Source organism: Macaca fascicularis, chromosome 16 (genome assembly GCF_037993035.2).
Source record: "Macaca fascicularis isolate 582-1 chromosome 16, T2T-MFA8v1.1".
In the NCBI taxonomy this organism is placed as follows: Eukaryota; Metazoa; Chordata; class Mammalia; order Primates; family Cercopithecidae; genus Macaca; species Macaca fascicularis.
This window is the reverse complement of record NC_088390.1, coordinates 67,893,647-67,912,045: the sequence shown is the minus strand read 5'-3', so window position 1 is coordinate 67,912,045 and position 18,399 is coordinate 67,893,647. Positions and strand designations below refer to the sequence as shown.

General features: G+C 45.3%; 1 protein-coding gene across 13 annotated transcripts in view; it reads right to left on the bottom strand.

Moving 5' to 3' along the window:
• The window catches only part of LOC102139567 (leucine-rich repeat-containing protein 37A), an 82,516-nt gene that overhangs the window by 42,950 nt on the left and 21,167 nt on the right, over positions 1 to 18,399 (bottom strand). For 6 of the 13 annotated variants that reach the window (XM_045375845.3, XM_045375846.3, XM_074020027.1 and 3 more), the window contains exon 1: positions 1,979 to 6,017. In XM_045375845.3, coding sequence (XP_045231780.2) covers positions 1,979 to 5,901 — 3,923 coding nt within the window. In that variant the 5' untranslated portion in view covers positions 5,902 to 6,017. Of the gene's footprint in view, positions 1 to 1,978; positions 6,023 to 18,399 lie in introns of those variants that run through there. The other 7 variants (XM_065531792.2, XM_074020026.1, XR_010581924.2 and 4 more) reach the window with 6 other exon arrangements.

Below are 18,399 nucleotides of genomic sequence, written 5' to 3'. Positions count from 1 at the left end.
AAATAAAGGAATCATGGCAACCTTGTCGAGGATATTCAGAAACAGAAAATAACACCTGCTTTCTCATTTCCAGAGCAATCAGCTTCCCAGTTTGCACAATTCATCAAGAAACAATGCGGGGCCACTGGCACAAATGATGAGGCATCTCCCGGAAGCTTAACTTCCTATGCATCCCATCTCTTGGACAGACAGTGCCAGTTAATTATTTTGAATGTAAGTATTTTATCCAAAAGCACTTATGTGTTTAAACAAACTCCTACAAATCAACACAAAAATGGTAAATAATTCAACAGAAAAATAGGCAAAAGCCTATCACTATCAATAAATAAGCAGAAAGAAACCCTATGCCAGGTAGCACCAAAGCTTTGCCCTCTGCTGAAACATCCTAGGCTTTTTCTTTCCACTCTTATTACAACCATCTGATTTGGCCCCTTCACACTTTACTCCTACGTTTTGCGAGACCTTTCTATGTTGTCTCCCTGGAAATAAGCTTTTCCTTTTGGGCGCTCTACATACGGATTCTAAAATAATCCTTTGCATGTCTACATTTGAACATAAAGCAAAAAACAAAATAAAATAAAATAATCCTCCTGTTTTAATCATTTAATCTCTCTTGCTTGGAAACTTTCAATGGCTTTCCATACCTCACTGTGTAACTTTCAAACTCCTATAGCTGACAGTCAAGGTTTTACATAATCATATCTTCACTGCTCCCTCACCTAATTCTTTGCAGCCAGATTGATCTACTAAATTCCAACCATACCTGTAGCCATGCCTTTGCCTAGACTGTACTCCCATTTTTTTTCTTTTTTTTTTTTTGAGACGGAGTGTCACTCTGTCGCCCAGGCTGGAGTGCAGTGGCCGGATCTCAGCTCACTGCAAGCTCCACCTCCCGGGTTCACGCCATTCTCCTGCCTCAGCCTCCTGAGCAGCTGGGACTACAGGCGCCCACCACCTCGCCCGGCTAGTTTTTTGTATTTTTAGTAGAGACGGGGTTTCACCATGTTAGCCAGGATGGTTTCGATCTCCTGACTTCGTGATCCGCCCGTCTCAGCCTCCCAAAGTGCTGGGATTACAGGCTTGAGCCACCGTGCCCAGCCCCATTTTTTTTCTATTTAACAAATTATAGTTACTCTTTAAGACCCAAATAAAGTTTTAGTTTATCCATGTAGCTTTCCTTGATCTCCACACCTCAAGGATCACAGATTCTGGTAAATTCTAGCACCAATGGTCTGCAATATCTTTTAGTCATTAATTATATATACCTCCCTTTTTATGCCTATTCTCTTTCTTCCCTCCTATCATTTTCATGTTCTGGAGACAGTAGCATACTTGGAACGAGTGTTACATATAGAAAGTCAGGGACAAAGATGAGTTGTGGACATAACTAAAGGACTGAGTAATCATGTTAACAGCCAACAATCCTAGGCACTGATGCTAGGCACTGATGAAGTGTTTCATATATTCACTCACCTAAATTTCACAACAATCCTATGAAATGGGAACTGGCATAACCCCCAGTTGAAAGGTGAGGAAATTGAGTCACAGAGCGGAATAACTTGCTCTGGGTCACCAAGCTAATAAACAGAACTGGGTTCAACCCCAGGCAGCCTGGCTCTGGAATCAACTCTTAACCACTTAGAGCCTCATCACTGAGATTGGGAGAGGGACAGGCTGCTGTAAAGAAGGTGAAGCGAAAATGGGAGGAGAGCAGCAGTTAAGCAATGGTGTGATGTGGCTAAATAAAAATGGGTAAGAAAACGAGTAAGAGTAAAAGACTGGAGTAAAAGTAAAAGAGGAGAATGGGTCTAACATTAAAGGAGAATAAGGAGAAGGAAGAGCTGACAAGCAAAGGTGAAAGCAGAAAGTCAGTTGTCAGGATGGCTTGGGGAGATAAAGAAAGCCCAGGAAGGCCTCCAGGAAAAGACTGCCACGTCAGGCAGGACACAGAGGACAATTGGGGAAAGGTGATCCTTACAAGATGGTGAAGGTGCCATTGTAGGTGTTGGGCTCTGGCACAGGCACTTGGTGGAGCCTCTGTTTTGGGCTGAGATCAATACATGACAGTGTCTCATCTCCGCAGGTACAGAGTTCACATATGTTGGTGCTTGTGGAGGCCTTCTGTTCCTCTGATGCAGTTAAAGCCTTACTTTGGGCGTAACTTTCAGGCTGCACCGATGAATTTCGAGTAGGTTCTAGTTCAGTACGTGGAACTGTGACTTCAGTCAGTTTTTGATGCAGAGTCTGAACCTGGTCTGGATGAGCAGCTATAGTCTTCTCCAGGGCTGTGGAATGTCCAATCTCTGTAGTGGGTTCTAGAGTTACGGTAAGTCCTGCGTCTGGAGGCTGAGTTGAGGTCTCCTCCATGGTTGGAGACGGTTTAACCTCTGTAGTGGGTTCTGTAGTTACGGTAAGTTCCAGGTATAAAGGTTGAATTGTGACTTGAGTCAGGTGTGAATGCTGAGCCTGACCCTTGTCTGAAGGTAGAAGTGTCACCTCAGGGTGTTTTGGAGGAGGAGCTGTAGTTGTCAGGGCTGTAGAAGGTACAACCTCTGTAGTAGGTTCTGGAGTGATGGTAAGTCCCAGGTCCAAAGGTTGAATTGTGACGCTGGGTGACATTGGATGCTGAGCTTCATCCTGACCTGGTGTTAGAATTGCTACCTCTTGATATACTAGAAGTTGGGGTACAACTTTCTTAGGAGGCTGAGTTGGGGTCTCCTGCACAGTTGGAGAAAGTTCAACCTCTGTCGTGGATTCTGGAGTGATGGTAAACCCTAGGTCCAAAGGTTGAACTGTGGCTTGAGTCAGGTGTGAATGCTGAGTCTGAACCTGGTCTGGATGTGGAAGTGTCACCTTAAGGTGCTTTGCAGGAATGATAGTCTTCTTCAGGGGTGTAGAATATTCAACCTCCATAGTGGGTTCTGGAATGATGGTAAGTCCCAGGTCCGAAGGTTGAACTACGACACTGGGCAATGTTGAATGCTGAGCTTGATCCTGACCTGGTGTTGGGCCTGTCACCTCATCATGAGCTGGAGGTTGAGCTGCAACCTCCTTAGGTGGCTCTGAAAGGTGCACCGGGATCATCTGCTGCCTTGAAGTTTCTACCTCCTTAGGGGGCTCTGGAGCCTGAACTGTGGCCTCCTGCTGGGTCAGAGAAGGTTCTGCCTCCATAGGGGGCTCTGGAATCTGAGCTGGAACCTCCTGCTGAGTTAGAGATGGTTCCACCTCCTGAGGGAACTCTGGAGATAAAGACGGGGCCATCTGCTGGGTCAGAGAGGGTTCTATCACCATAGGGGGGTCTGAAGACTGAGCAGGGACTGCCTGCTGTACTGGAGAGGATTCTACCTCTTTAGGTCGCTCTAAAAGTTGAGTTGGGGCCTGCTGTAGGACTGGAGATAGCTCGACCATCTCAGGTGGCTCTGATGGCTGAACTGGTATCTCCTGCTGCAGTGGAGGACTGATCTCTTCAGTGGACTTCAGAGGAGGACCTGAGGCTTCCTGCTGGGTTGCAGATGGGTCAACCTCCTTAGGGGGCTTTGGTGGCTCAGCTGGGAACTCTTGCTGGACTGGAGAAGGTTCTGCCTCCTTAGGGGAATCTGGAATCTGAGCTGTGGCCTCTTGCTGGACTGGAGATTCAGTCTTTTCAGGAGGATGCAGAAGTGGGGAAGGGAGATCAGGCTGGGCTAGAGAAAAGTCAGCCTGCTCAGTGGGAACAGGAGGGCTGTCCTGCTGGACTGGAGAAGGTTGTACCCGCATAGTGACTGCTGTAGGTCTGGTAAACCCCATATCTACATCTGTATATGACATATATAGAGGTGAACCTATTGCTTCATCATTCAGTGAACTTTCAAACTCTGAGGAGAGCTGAGTTGGAGGCTGAGTTGTGGGCTCTTTATGGACTGGAGGAAGTTCATAATTTTCAGGTCTATTTAGCTGCTGGTCTTTCAAATGTTGAAACTGCTCAGGGGACATTAAAGGCTGAGCTGGGGCCCCCTGTTGAGTTAACAGTTCAACCTGATTAGTGAAATCTGGAGTCATGGTAACCATGTGATCCACAGGATTAACAGTGACATTGTGCAATGCTGGAAGCTGAACTTGATCATGACTTAGAGGGGAAACTGTTACCTCATGATGCTCTGGAGGTTGAGCTACAACTACATTAGGGAGCTCTGGAGTCTGAGCTGGGGCCTCCTGCTGGGTTAGAGAAGACTCACCCTCCTCAGCGGTCTGTGGATGCTCAGCTGCAGCCTCCTGCTGGGTTGGAGAGGGGTTCTCATTATTAACAGGTTCCGGAGATTGAACTGAAGTCTGTTGAATTGCTGAAGGTCCAGCCTCTTCCAGTGACTCTGGAGGCAGAGATGGGCCCCCGTGCTGGATGGCAGGAGGTTCTACATCATTACCTGGCCCTGAGAGGTGAGCTGTAGCCTCCTGGAGGACTGGCGAAGTTCCCACCTCTGCACTAGGCTCTGTTGCTATGGTGAGCTGCACATCTGGAGGCTTAACAGAGACACTGGGCAAATCTGAATGCTGAGTCTGATGGTGACCAGGAGGTGAAACTGTGACTTCATGATGTTCTGGAGGCTGAGCTGGGGCCTCCTGCTGGGCTAGAGAAGATTCAACCTCCCCAGAAGACTCAGAAGGCTGAGCTGGCTGCTCCTGCTCACTGGGGGAAAGTTCATGCTCCATAGGAGGACCTGGAGGCTCAGTTGGGGCCTCCTGTTGGGTTGCAGAAGGTTCCGCCTCCTCTGGAAACTGAATCGGGGCCTCCTGCTGGGCTTGGGAAGATTCTGTCTCCTTGGTAGGCTCTGAAGTTATGGTAACCTCCACATCTGCAGGTTTAACTGTAATGTTGGGCAAGTTATAATGAGCTTGATCCTCACCTGGAGGCTGAACTGTCACCTCACGATTCGGTAGAGTTAGACTCTCCATAGAGGATGCTGGAGGCAGAGCTGGGGCCTCCTGCTGGGTGGAAGAAGGTTCTTCCTCCTCAGGGAGCTGTGGAAACTGCCCTGGGGCTTCTTGCCGGAATGAAGAGGACTGGATGCCTTCAAGGGTCTCTGGATTTTGAGTTTCCGGCTCTAGATGGAATTGAGAAAGTCCAACTCGCTCAGGGGGCCCTGGAGGCTCATCTGAGTTCACCCGGAGTTCTGGAGGCAGGCTGCCGGGATACAGTGTGTCCATACTCGAATATTCATCCTGCAAAGTCTGTTTCTCACGCTGAGGTTTGGATAATCGGTGTGGAATTCCAACAATCTCAGCAAGGCTCCAACGCTCAGCTAGATCTCTCTTCAGGTTCTTGGGCGAAACAATAAATGTGGTTGGTTTTGAAATCTTACTGTCTAGCGGAACAAGTATTTCATCTGCCTGATGACCTGCAGCCCGATCTAGATCTGCAGTTGGAACCTTACTTTTGAGGCGAGGAAGCTGAACTAGGGTCTGGTTCTGATCCCCGTCCAGCAGTGGGACCACCTCTGGGAGCCTTTCTTCCGGAGTCAGCTTGTCATTTAAATCCTGGTGTGCAGCGGAGAACTGCTCTGGCCCCAGGGGCAGCTCTTCAGCTGAATCCGTGTCCAGGAATGGAACCAAATTTTCAGTCGATTCCTGGGGTGGGGCTGACATCTGCGAGGAAGCAGAGGGCCCCAGGTAATCAAAGTCCCCCAGGTCTGCTGGGGGAGTGGGCGCATGGGGAGATTCCCATGGGAGATGGGAGGAGCGGGAAGACCGGGGCTCAGGCGGCCCCAGGGGGTTAGAGGTCAGCTGGAGCGGGTCCTTGACCCACTCCAGAGGCTGAGCCTCCTTGACTAGTAGACACAATAGTTGCCACGTGAGGAGGGGCCATAGGCCCCAGAAACGCAGCCGGGACATGAGGCACGCTGGCACCGCGCACTGAGCGGGAGCCATTCTGGCAGCCCTGAGACACTCATGCCTCTTATAAGCGTGCGCCCCGCCCTGTGTTTATGACACCTTTATTTATGCCACAGATCTGTTCCATGTCACCAGAGCATTCTTATGTCACAATCCTGCCCAGGCACCTCTTCCCACCCTGCCTGGCCGGAACACCCCTCCCCTTCCCTTAGTGAGGAAGGATTTGGTCCATAGACCCAGGTGGTCCCACGACTCCAGCGGCCTGCTGTGGTGGGGTGGGGTGGGGGCGCGGCAGAGCTTCCCAAGGAAGTCACAGGACCTCGCCTCAGGATCTTCAGAAGTGCTAGTCCAGTTCTGGCAGCCTGAACTCTTCCTCCTCCAAGGCGAAATCCGAGCGTACTCTTCCTTCCAGGGAGAGCAACTGAGCTGCAAAATGGGGGCCAGTTCGGGTGGCAGACACGAGGCACATTACAGTCATTTATTCCAAAATTTGCCATTTTCGCTAAACTTTCGGTATCTTTTGTTTCATGTTTTGCATGTTTGATAATTAATTCACCACCCTACTAGGTAGGGGCTGCCAGGGAACAAGCCAGGACTCCACATTTTCTGTAGGAGGGGTGTTGGGGGTGGGCAATTCATCTGGGAGAGAAGGCTTTAATCCCAGTGAAGAGCCCTTTGCACTAGCCTGGGAGGAGGCTGAACTGTCATCCTGCCTTGACTCAACACAGCCATTACCCTAGAAGTTACAGCGCCACCCTTCAGAGATCTACCCTGTGTGCACACATGGAGGAGAGGCTTAGGCTGTTGAAGTCAGCATGTTAAATAATTTCCTGAAATTCGACTATAACTAGGACCCAGCTGACTTCCCCCACAGCCATTCTTACCTATTTTATTACTGTCTGGCACAATTATCAGCATGTAAACTCCAAGAAGGTGCTTCATCTTATTCCAGTGCCTAGCAGAGGCACAGGGTGCATAGTGATGGTTTTAAAATGGAAGGGGAGCCAGGTGCGGTGGCTCACACCCGTAATCCTAGAACTCTGGGAGGCCGAGGTGAGTGGATCACTGAGGTCAGAAGTTCGAGACCAGCCTGACCAACATGGTGAAACTCCATCTGTACTAAAAATACAAAATTAGCCAAGTGTGGTGGTGCATACCTGTAATCTCAGCTACTCAGGAGGCTGAAGCAGGACAATTGCTTGAACCTGGGAGGCAGAGGTTGCAGTGAGCCAAGATCGCAACATTGCATTCCAGCCTGGGCAACAGGAGAGAAACTCTGTCTCAAAAAACTAAACTAAAATTGAAGAGATTCCAAGATTCGCCTCATTTAGGCATGGATCTATTGTTATAATCAGATTCCTGAAATCAGTGCTGACTTCCTCTCACATTTCACAGGAAGCTAGACTTCTTAAAGCTTGAGGTATCCTTGGTGGGTTTTATTTAAATTGAATTAAAATAATTATTTTACAGGGAAAAACTTCAAAACACTTTCCAACTTTGGGGTGAAAGTTAAATAAAACACTGCAGCCCCAAGTTAAGTTCCCACTGAAATGATACTTTTGCTCCATTAAAAAAAAAAAAAAAAAATTCCATATGTAGTAAATAATGACTGTTTTGAGATTAATTTAGAAACTTATTCCCTATTTAAGAGCTTTCATACGCAGTCATGCGTTGCTTGCCATGTGAGGAGCTTGAGAAATGTGTCACTAGGTGATTTCACCATTGTGCTAACATCATGGCGTATACTTACACAAACCTAGGTGGTGTAACCTACAGCACACCTAGGCTATATGGTATGGCCTAGCACTCCTAGGCTACAAACCTGTACTGTATGTTACTGTACTGAATACTAAAGGCAACTGTCACACCATGGCAGGTATTTGTGTACATATACATGGAAAAGGTACAGTTAAAATACTGTATAAAATATAAAAATGGGCCCGGATGCAGTGGCTCAGGCCTGTAATCCCAGCACTTTGGGACGCCAAGGTGGGTGGTCACCTGAGTTCAGGAGTTTGAGACCAGCCTGGCCAACAAAATCAGTCTCTACTAAAAATACAAAAATTAGCTGAGTGTGGTGGCCTGTGCTTATAATCCCAGCTTCTCAGGAGGCTGAGGTAGGAGAATCACTTGAACCCAGAAGGTGGAGATTGCAGTGAGCTGAGATCGCACCACTGCACTCACTCCAGCCTGGGCAACAGAGTGACTCCATCTCAAAAAAAAAAAAAGATAAAAATAGTATACCTGTATAGGGATAGCTCCATTATACTCTTATAGAACCACCATCATATATGTGGTCTATTGTTGACCTAAACTTCGTTTTGCAGCACATGATTGTAAATGATCGACAGAAAGATCTTCAGCAAAATATTCCACCCAAGGTACATGGGAGATACTGAGATCCAAGTAATAAGCCATATTTGGAAGGCATTATCGTTTTCGAAAGCTGTAGCACAATCAGTCTTAAGGCCACTGACATTCTCCCCACATCTCTGGGATCCTGTTTGAAGGGAGCTCTAAAAAGGCCTGTGTTCAAGCAGCCCAGCTTCCCTTACTCCTGGGGCCGGAGGAGACTAACCCCTCTCCTGTGTCCACAGCTGTAGTAGCACAGTCCTCAGTTCTGTCTCCAAACTCCAAATAAGGGGAAAGAGCCAAGGGTCAAGACTTTAGGAAAAGCCCCAGAAATACCCTGCACTCAAAAAGCAGTTTCGGAGTTTCACATTTTCCTGAGAATGAAGCAAATTATCCTCCAAATTCTGCTGCTTATTTTGAATTATGGTTATACTGGCTATGTTATCTGACCCTTGAGTTGTTTTTTTTTGTTTGTTTTGTTTTGTTTTTCTCTCGAGATGGAGTCCTGCTCTGTCACCCAGAGAGGTGTGCAGTGGAATGATCTCGGCTCACTGCAACCTCTGCCTCCTGGGTTCAAGAGATTTTCCTGCCTCAGCTTCCCAAGTAGCGGGGATTATAGGCGCCCACCACCACATCCAGCTAATTTTTGTATTTTTAGTAGAGACAGGGTTTCACTATGTTGGCCAGGCTGGTCTTGAACTCTTCACTTCATGAACCGCCCACCTCCACCTCCCAAAGTGCTAGGATTACAAGTGTGAGCCATCGCACCCGGCCTGTTTGTTTTTTGAGATGGAGTTTCACTCTTGTTGCCCAGGCTGGAGTGCAATGGCATGATCTCGACTCACTGCAACCTCCACCTCCCGGGTTCAAGCGATTCTCCTGCCTCAGCTTCCCGAGTAGCTGGGATTACAGGCATGCGCCACCGTTTCTCCACGTTGGTCAGGCTGGTCTTGAACTCTCAACCTCAGGTGATCCTCCCGCCTCGGCCTCCCAAAGCACTGGCATTACAGGTGTGAGCCACTGCACCTGGCCCTGTTACTCCTGAGTTTTTATCTCCAACACACTTGAATTAAACCGTGTAGTTCTTCTTCCCATCTGACATCTACAATCTCTTCACTGGGTCTGTATGCCACAACTATTTTACCACTTTCTGAAATAAAGTTAGCAAGGATCAATTCAGAATCTTTTTCATTCTAAAACTTCCTGCATATAATGGTAGCAGCCCACAATGAGACATTCTTTTGGTTTCTAAAAGCAGAAAATAAGAGCATTTTCCTGGAAGTTTCCTCATCTCCTCATCATACACTTCGATTTTTTTTTCTTTTTTTCTTTTTTTTTTTTTTGGAGACAGGGTCTCATTCTGTCACCCAGGCTGGAGTACAGTGGCACTATTGTAGCTCACTGTAGCCTGGAATTCCTGGGCTCAAGTCATCCTCCTGCTTCATCCTCCAGAATATCAGGGACTACACCACTTTGCCCAGCTAATTCTCTTTTTTAGAGACATGATCCCACTTTGTTTTCCAGGCTGGTCTCGAACTCCTGGCTTGAAGTGATCCTTCTGTCTTGGCCTCCCAGAGTGCTGAGATTTCAGGTGTGAGTCACCATGTCCGGTCTCACACCTCAGTTTTTAACATATGTGTGAAATATTAACTGTGTTTGGGTCAAAGTACTTTACGATGTTACAGATAGGAACTAAGGAATAATAACATAGGAAATAAGAAATGTGGAAACAAAAATGTTGAATCACAATATGATTAAATGGTAAGGCATCAGGTGGGGGGCTGAAGTAAGTTCAAATCCAAAACAGAGACCACGGGGCTAGTAGACACTTCACGTTAGAAGCACAGCTAGGTGTCTACTCCCTGAGAACCAAAATGCCACCAGATACAATGAACAAACCCTCAGAGATAGAACATTCGAACATTTTATGGGAAGAAAATGGCCCACGTACTCTATAGACAATACAATTTCCTTCAAGGAAAACTACAGCTATAAGGGCTTTTGGTCTAAGAAGTTTTGAGTGTGTGCAAAGGATACCTCTGCATACTAGGGAGAGGGGGACAACCCACACATTTAGCTTCGTTATTAAAGGTTGTTACTCAGACTTGACAGTTGATGACCAAGGAAGTAAGACTTCCACTAGAAGGGCTGCCCAGGTTGGAAAGCTGAGAGCAATCATGGCCACCTCTTACAAGCAAATAAAAGTCTGTAGTAACTTAATTAGGATCTCTCAGTCTCTAATCCTTCAGGGCTGTGAAGCAGAAGAGCAACTCCGTTCAGGGACTCTTTGCTAAACACCATGTTTCCTTCGGGCACAGGCTATGACATCTGCACCACTGTAGAACTGAACAGGGAATACAAGCAATGCCATACAACAGCATGACCACTTCCAAGGCTCACAGCAAAGCAGCTGATTATTGTATGAGAATCATATTTGGCCAATATGTCAGTGCCAGAAATGAAAGCGGGAAGAGAATTCTCGATTCAGAAAATATAATCTAATAAACTCTTCAGCTGAGAGTGTATTTATTCAGAGAGAAAACAGCAATGACAATAACAGCATATTCTATCTGCTTACCTTGTAAGTACAGTTCTGAGTTTTGACATTTGTCGTCTCATTTTGTCTTACAATATCCCCCAGAAGCTTGACTGGCTTACTAACCCCAGTTTGCAGATAAAGATTGCAGCTTAGAGATATTAAATATCTTCAAATCTCTCTGGCCATAAGATCTAAAATTGCATTAAAAAATCTAAGAGACAGAGTTAGGACTCAAATCCATGTGTCCGAGGCTTATAATCACTATTCTGTATGATGGGTATGCAATTAAAGAAGACCTGCCTCAAACATTTTCTGTATGAACTGAGGCAAGTCCTTTCACATCTATAAACTAGGGACAATATTTGCTGTCATTTTTTCTACAAATGTCACAAAAAACAAATTTGAGTCTGTTGCTGTGAAATAATTTAGCAAATGAAAGCATACTAGGGAGTGTTTTATCCATCAATATTTTTATCCATCTATATTTTTATCCAATTAACTTTTCAAAATGCGTTTATGTGCTCATTGAAACTGAAGTACTTCAATGATGATTGAGAAAGTTTTACCTAGAACCACAATCAACAGTTTCTGGAATGCATCTGACAAAGCCTTCTGAATAGCAATCTGGACTATCTTTCCTTTCATAAATCCAACCAAAACAAATTAGTCTTAATTTTGTTTTGCTTGGTCTTAAATCCAACCAAAACAAATGGATTTAAGATGGCTAAGTGATCATTGCTACATGTTTAAAAAATAAAAATGCATCCACATTCTTAGCTCATAATCTTCATGATTAAAGGCAGACAGCACAAGGGTATGGTTGAATGGCTCTGTTACAGGTACATCCTGGCAGGGCCCATTTTTACTGCCTCCATCTAGTTGGGAAGTTCCTGAAGTACTAGAGGCAGATACAAGCCAAGAACCTGGCACATGTCTCACATCACCCAGAGCTTTCAGATTCATCAGTTAAGGCTACACTCCTACAGACCCTACCCTCCTATGCATCAAGGGCTGGAATCACTCACCGAAAAGTTTTATTGGCTAGACGCGATGGCCCATGCCTGTAATCCCAGCACTTTAGAAGGCCAAGGCCGGTGGAGGCCAGGGGTTCAAGAACAGCCTGGCCAATATGGTGAAACCCCATCTCTACTAAAAATACAAAAATTAGCCAAGTGTGGTGGCATGCACCTGTGATCCCAGCTACTTGGGAGTCTGAGGCACAAGAATAGCTTGAACCGGGAGACGGAGGTTGCAGTGAGCTGCGATCATTCCACTGCACGCCAGCCTGGGCGACCGAGTAAGACTATTCTCAAAAAGAGACCGGGCGCAGTGGCTCACATATGTAATCCCAGTACTTTGAGAGGCCAAGATGGGCAGATCACTTGAGGACAGGAGTTTGAGACCAGCCTGGGCAACGTGGTGAAACCCTGTCTCTACTAAACATTTTTTAAAAAATTAAAAAAAAAAAAAATTGGCTGGGTGTGGTGGTGGGCAGGAGGCAGGTGAACTGCTTGAACCTGGAAGGTGGAGGTTGCAGTGAGCTGCAATCACACCAGTGCACTGCAGCCTGGGCGACAGAGCGAGACTCCATCTCAAAACAACAAAAAAGGTTTGGTACAGACAATCTGGCTCCTCCCTGGGCATCATCCATGAAAGCCTACAGCCCTGCCTCTGACTTCAAACCCTAAGCCTGAGGGTCATGAATACCTGAAAAAAATCTCAATGTCAGTATCAATTGGGTACCCTTTCTAGGTATCTATAGTAGACTCTTTTTCTGCAGAAGCCCTTCTATGAGTTAAAAAAAGACTGAATGGGCCGGGCGCGGTCGCTCACACCCGTAATCCCACCACTTACAGAGGCCGAGGGGGGTGGATCATGAGGTCAGGAGTTTGAGACCAGCCTGACCAACACAGTGAAACCCAATCTCTACTAAAAATACAAAAATTAGCCAGGCATGGTGGCATGTGCCTGTAATCCCAGCTACCCAGGAGTCTCAGGCAGGAGAATCACTTGAACCTAGGAGGTGGAGGTTGCAGTGAGCTGAGGTCACACCACTGCACTCCAGCCTGGGCGACAGGGTGAGACTCTGTAAATCTTTAGATGATGACTTGGCATGGGGGTGGCTCATGCCTATAATTCCAGCACCTTGGGATCCTGAAGCAAGAGGATCGCTTGAGGCCAGGAGGTTGAGCCCAGGCAGGACAACACAGCAAGACCCCATCCCTAGAAAAGATAATTAGCCACATGTGGTGGTGCATGCCTGTAGTCCTGGCTACTCAGGAGGCTGAGGTGGGAGGATCCCTTGAGCCCAGGAGTTTGAGGTTACAGTGAGCTATGATCATGCTACTGCACTCTAGCCTGGGCAACAGAGCCAGACCCTGTCTCTAAAATATAATAATAAATAGATAAATAAATCTTTAGATAATTTTGTTGGGATAACTAAGGCTGTAAGAGATACATATTTGAAGGACTATTTTAGTACAAAGCAAGTTCTTAATCAAAAACTGGAAAAACATTACTTCCTTCTTCCTCCTAAGCTTCTTGTCAGGAAGTACACTATACAATTTTAAATTTAAAGGTTCTAGCCGGGCACGGTGGCTCACACCTGTAATCCTAGCACTTTGGGAGGCCAAGGCAGGCAGATCACGAGGTCAGGAGATCGAGACCATCCTGCCCAACATGGTGAAACCCCAGCTCTACTAAAAATGTAAGAATTAGCTGGGTGTGGTGGTGGGCACCTGTAATTCCAGTTACTCAGGAGGTTGAGGCCGGAGAATGGCTTGAACCCAGGAGGCGGAGGTTGCAATGAGCCAAGATCATGCCACTGCACTCCAGCCTGGTGAAAGAGCAAGACTCTGTCTCTAAATAAATAAATAAATAAATAAATTTATTTATTGAAAGGTTCTGTCAGGTATTGCCTAGGGTAAAAATCTATATTTTAAGACAGAAAAACTCTGCCCAAGACTTCAGTAGCTCAAAGAGGGAAGGGCTTGATACGTGTCTGAAAAGATGAGTTTTAGAAAGCAAGAAAAAGAGATCCCTCCCACTTCAACTCCTTACCCTCCTCCACCCCCAATGAAAACAGACCTTTCCTCCACCTTATCCACAGGGTCCCCCACCAAGCCAACGCCAGAATCCTGCAATCATAGGATGGCAACACCACCTCTAAAGCACAGAACTTCAGGCTTTGCTTTGGAAGTGGCGCCATGGTCTCTTCATTTTCCCTTTCTTCAAGGTCAGAAAACTGAAGCTGTTAGGAGGTTTACTGTAAGTTCCTTCCGAGGATATTAATTAGGCTTCAAACTGTTTTATTCTGAGAAATAAAAACTAAACTCCAGTCATTCAAGCTGACAGTTGAGGTATCCTATGGCTTCAAAATCAAGTAAGATTTGCAAATGAATTGCTAGATATGACAATGTTTTATTATATGCCACACAAACAGCAGAGAAAATTGTGGATACCACCATCCAAGTGATTGAGGTTATTAATTTTAGGTAGCAGGCCAATTTAGATATGTCCACTTATCCTCGATGGCAGGAGGCTTCTCACATCTCCCTATAACCCAGTTCAATACTTCTGTCTAAAGTCTAGAATTTCAGTGTTGAAAAGAGAGCATGATTAGTGAGAGAAAATCTACAGTTTATCCTGATGATCCTTTCTGACCATCCATTGAAACCAAAGGAGTAATTCACCAGTTCTTGGCATCAGGAGCTGTTTAAGGCAAGGGCCTGATGTGGAACTGCCTTATGTCTGGTGCCAAGATGAACCTAAAGTCACAAGAGATAGTGCCATAAATATCACAGCCTGCCAGAGATTTTATTTAGATACACCTGAGATTTATCAATACCAGCTGTGCAAAGAAAAGAAATTATTTCTGTCTTCCCATTCAGTAGCTCCTTCTTGAGAACACGACCTGAAGAAAAGATATGAACCCACCCATCCCCCGCCCCAAGTCACTAACACCCGTTTAAAGAGGAAATACACATACCTCTATAAATTTTACCAGCAACTAAAACAACTAGAGGTTCATCTGCATTTATAAGCTTTAGAATGCAAATATCTACTGAGTATTAATTCTTGAAATATTTTACACATTTCTGTGAATTTCTTACCACCAGTTATTTCTTATATGTCTATTTCATTAAGTGTAGAATATGATTATATTCATGAAATTCAAATGATATAAATAAAGTCAAATTTATTGTATTAGCAATTAATAAGAATTAACTTTACAGTAAAGTTAATTCTTTGTTGATTTGTTTACGCACCTTCCTCTGTCACTGGTTTCTAAGCTCCAAAAGTGCCAGAGGAAACCATATCTTATTCTTTTATCATTCCCAGGGCCAAGCACAGTTCTTGGCATATAATACAGGATGGATGATCTGTTGATTCAGTGAGTGAATAAAACAATGAGCAAGTAAAAAATGAAATTACTTTTTCCAACTGAAGAGAAAGAGAAATGCTTATTGGAAAGGAGAAATTAAAACTAATTTTTTTTTTTTTTTTTGAGATGGAGTCTCACTCTGTCGTCCAGGCTGGAGTGCAATGGCGTGATATCCGCTCACTGCAAGCTCCACCTCCCGGGTTCATGCCATTCTCCTGCCTCAGCCTCCTGAGTAGCTGGGATTATAGGCGCCCGCCACCACGCCTGGCTAGTTTTTTGTATTTTTAGTAGAGACGGGGTATCACCATGTTAGCCAGGATGGTCTCGATCTCCCAACCTCGGGATCCGCCCGCTTCAGCCTCCCAAACTGCTGGGATTACAGGCGTGAGCCACCGCGCCTGGCAATGAAGACTAATTTTTAAATGTTGAGTGCTACCAGGGAGACCAGCCTGTATCATGAGTAACAGTGGAGCCTTTCAGGACAACTAGGAAACTTCAGAGGGACTCTGAGACCCTGGGTGGTACAGACAGTTGTCACCCTGGATAACGTTGCCACACTTCTTGCTGGCAACCATTTCCCTTCAATTCACTTAAACAAAAACAAAAACAAAAACAAAAACAAAAAACCCTCTCAGGTGCCTCAGGCCTTTTCTTGATTTTAAAACATTATTCTCTTTTCTATATTTATAAAAAGCAAAAAAGACAGGAACTAGGTGTATGTGCTAAAGTAGAAAAGAACACTTAAGGCCAGGCGTGGTGGCTCACACCTGTAATCCCAGCACTTTGGGAGGCTGAGGCAGGCAGACTGCCTGAGGTCGGGAGTTCAAGACCAGCCTGACCAGTATGGTGAAACCCTGTCTCTACTAAAAATACAAAAACTAGCCGGGCATGGTGGTGGGTGCCTGTAATCCCAGCTACTTGGGAGGCTGAGACAGGAGAATCCGGGAGGAGGAGATTGCAGTGAGCGGAGACCAGGACGTTGCACTCCAGCCTGGGGAACAAGAGTGAAACTCCATCTCATAAAAACAAAAAAGAAAAAGAAAAGGACACTTAAACTAGATAACAGTGGAGGGTCAGGTAGTAACCCCAAGGCTCTGAGTTCAGTAAGGAAATAAATCTAACATGAATGCCCTCTCCTCTCAACAATCTATTGACTTGGAGAACATTTCCTTCATTGCTGCATCAGCGATGAGCTTTATGCTGTGAAATTCTCAAAACCTAAAGCTTATGAAATGGTCTCAATGTCCAAAGAGCACTAAGAACTCATTACCTACAAAATGATACCAAGTAACTGTTTCATCATCTTTACTGCACCTTTACAATATTTGAGTGGCTATGTGAAATAGTCACAGGTTAGAAACAGATCATAGTCCAAAAGTTAAATAATATCTCACAGGTAATCATTTCAGTCACAGGAAGTGGAACCAGGATTGAAGAGGGTGTTGAACAAGCTACAGAAGTGGATATAGTATACCTGTAGTCATTACTAAGCAGAGTTCTCAGATTTGATCAAGGTTAATTCAGTGGGGAATGGAATATAGACAAGAATAGGCAGCAAGATTAGCAGGAAGCAGTCAGATCAAGTAGCCAATCAGGAATTCAAGTGGTCCTTGAAAATGGAAAGGTGATTGAATTGAGGCATACAGTGAGATATCATTCTGTGGCTCTGGGAAAGTAAAATTGGTTGGCGTGTTAATATGGAATAGGGTTTCTACAAGGCTGCTTAAAGAATGTTCCCATCCTCTGAGAACTGAAGGGAGTTCCAAATAGGCAGTTTGTGACTGATGATGAGCATGATGAGCATGTTTATATAACAGCCGGCAGAAGAGTTGGTCACACCCACACATTTTACATAAAGGTAAATATATGGCTGGGCGTGCAGGCTCATACCTGTAGTCTCAGCACTTTGGGAGGTCAAGGCGGGTGGATAATTTGAGGTCAGGAGTTCGAGACCAGTCTGGCCAACATGGTGAAACTCCATCTCTACTAAAACACAAAAATTAGCCAGGCATGGTGGTACATGACTGTAGTCCCAGCTACTCAGGAGGCTGAGGCAGGAGAACAGCTTGAACCCGGGAGATGGAGATTGCAGTGAGCCAAGATTGCACCACTGCACTCCAGCCTAGGCCACAGAGACTCCGTCTCAAAAATAAGTAAATGTAGCTGGACATGGTAGCTTATACCTAGCTACTTAAGAGGCTGAGGCAGGAGGATTGCTTGAGGTCAGGATTTAGAGACCAGCCTGGGCAACACAGGGATACTCTGTCTCTAAAAAAATTTTTAAAGTACCACCACTATGCCCGGCTAATATTTTTTGTATTTTTAGTAGAGATGGGGTCTCACCATGTTAGCCAGGCTGGTCTCAAACTCCTCACCTCAGGTGATCCACCCGCCTCAGCCTCCCAAAGTGCTGGGATTATAGGTGTGAGCCACTGTGCCCAGCCAATAACTTGCATTTCTAACAATTCCCAGGTTGTGCTGTCTGGGGAACCCTATTTTAAGAAACATCTCCCTATAACCTGATAGGTTATTTCCCCTAAGACCCAAAGGAGTAAAAATTCATACACATTCGATGAAATTCCAGAAGTTACCTTCAAACTTTGCTACTCACTGAATGTCATGAAGATAGTGGGAAAAAAAAAGAAAAAAAACAAAAAACAACCTTGCAACTCAACAAGGGATTTGGTATTATCACATTTGAGAGCACTTCAGAATCTCAGGCCTGAACCCAGGGCTGCTAAATTAGGATCTGCAGTTTCTCACAATCTTCAGGTGATTTATATGGTCATCAAAGTTTGAAAAGCTGCCTTGAAACAGTCCTTCCTAAAACTGAAGTGGAGGAGAAGCAAAAATCATCTGGTAAATTCTTAAAGGTTATCTCAAATGCAACTCAAATTTACAGAATCCCAGGTGAGGCTCAGTAATCTGTATTTTTATCCTTCTCGCCAAATAATTCTGATGTGCAGGCAAGTTTGAAAACCACTGCTTTAAATGGATACTCCCCTTACCAAGCAGAAAGTAGGGTTTTGGAAACTCATGCAAGGGAAGCAAAAAGATGCCTCAGGAGGCATGAATACAGCAGGATTGATGCCAAAGGAAGCCGAAGTTTAACCAAAGACATTAATATATGCCTACAAAAGAAAAAATTAATATATGCCTAGAAGTCAAGTGGTCTGCATGAATTCTGAAGACAAATGGAGAAACAAAGAACAAAATTTGTCAATGAATTTCCAGCACAGTCTAGGTTAAGGGAGTGACT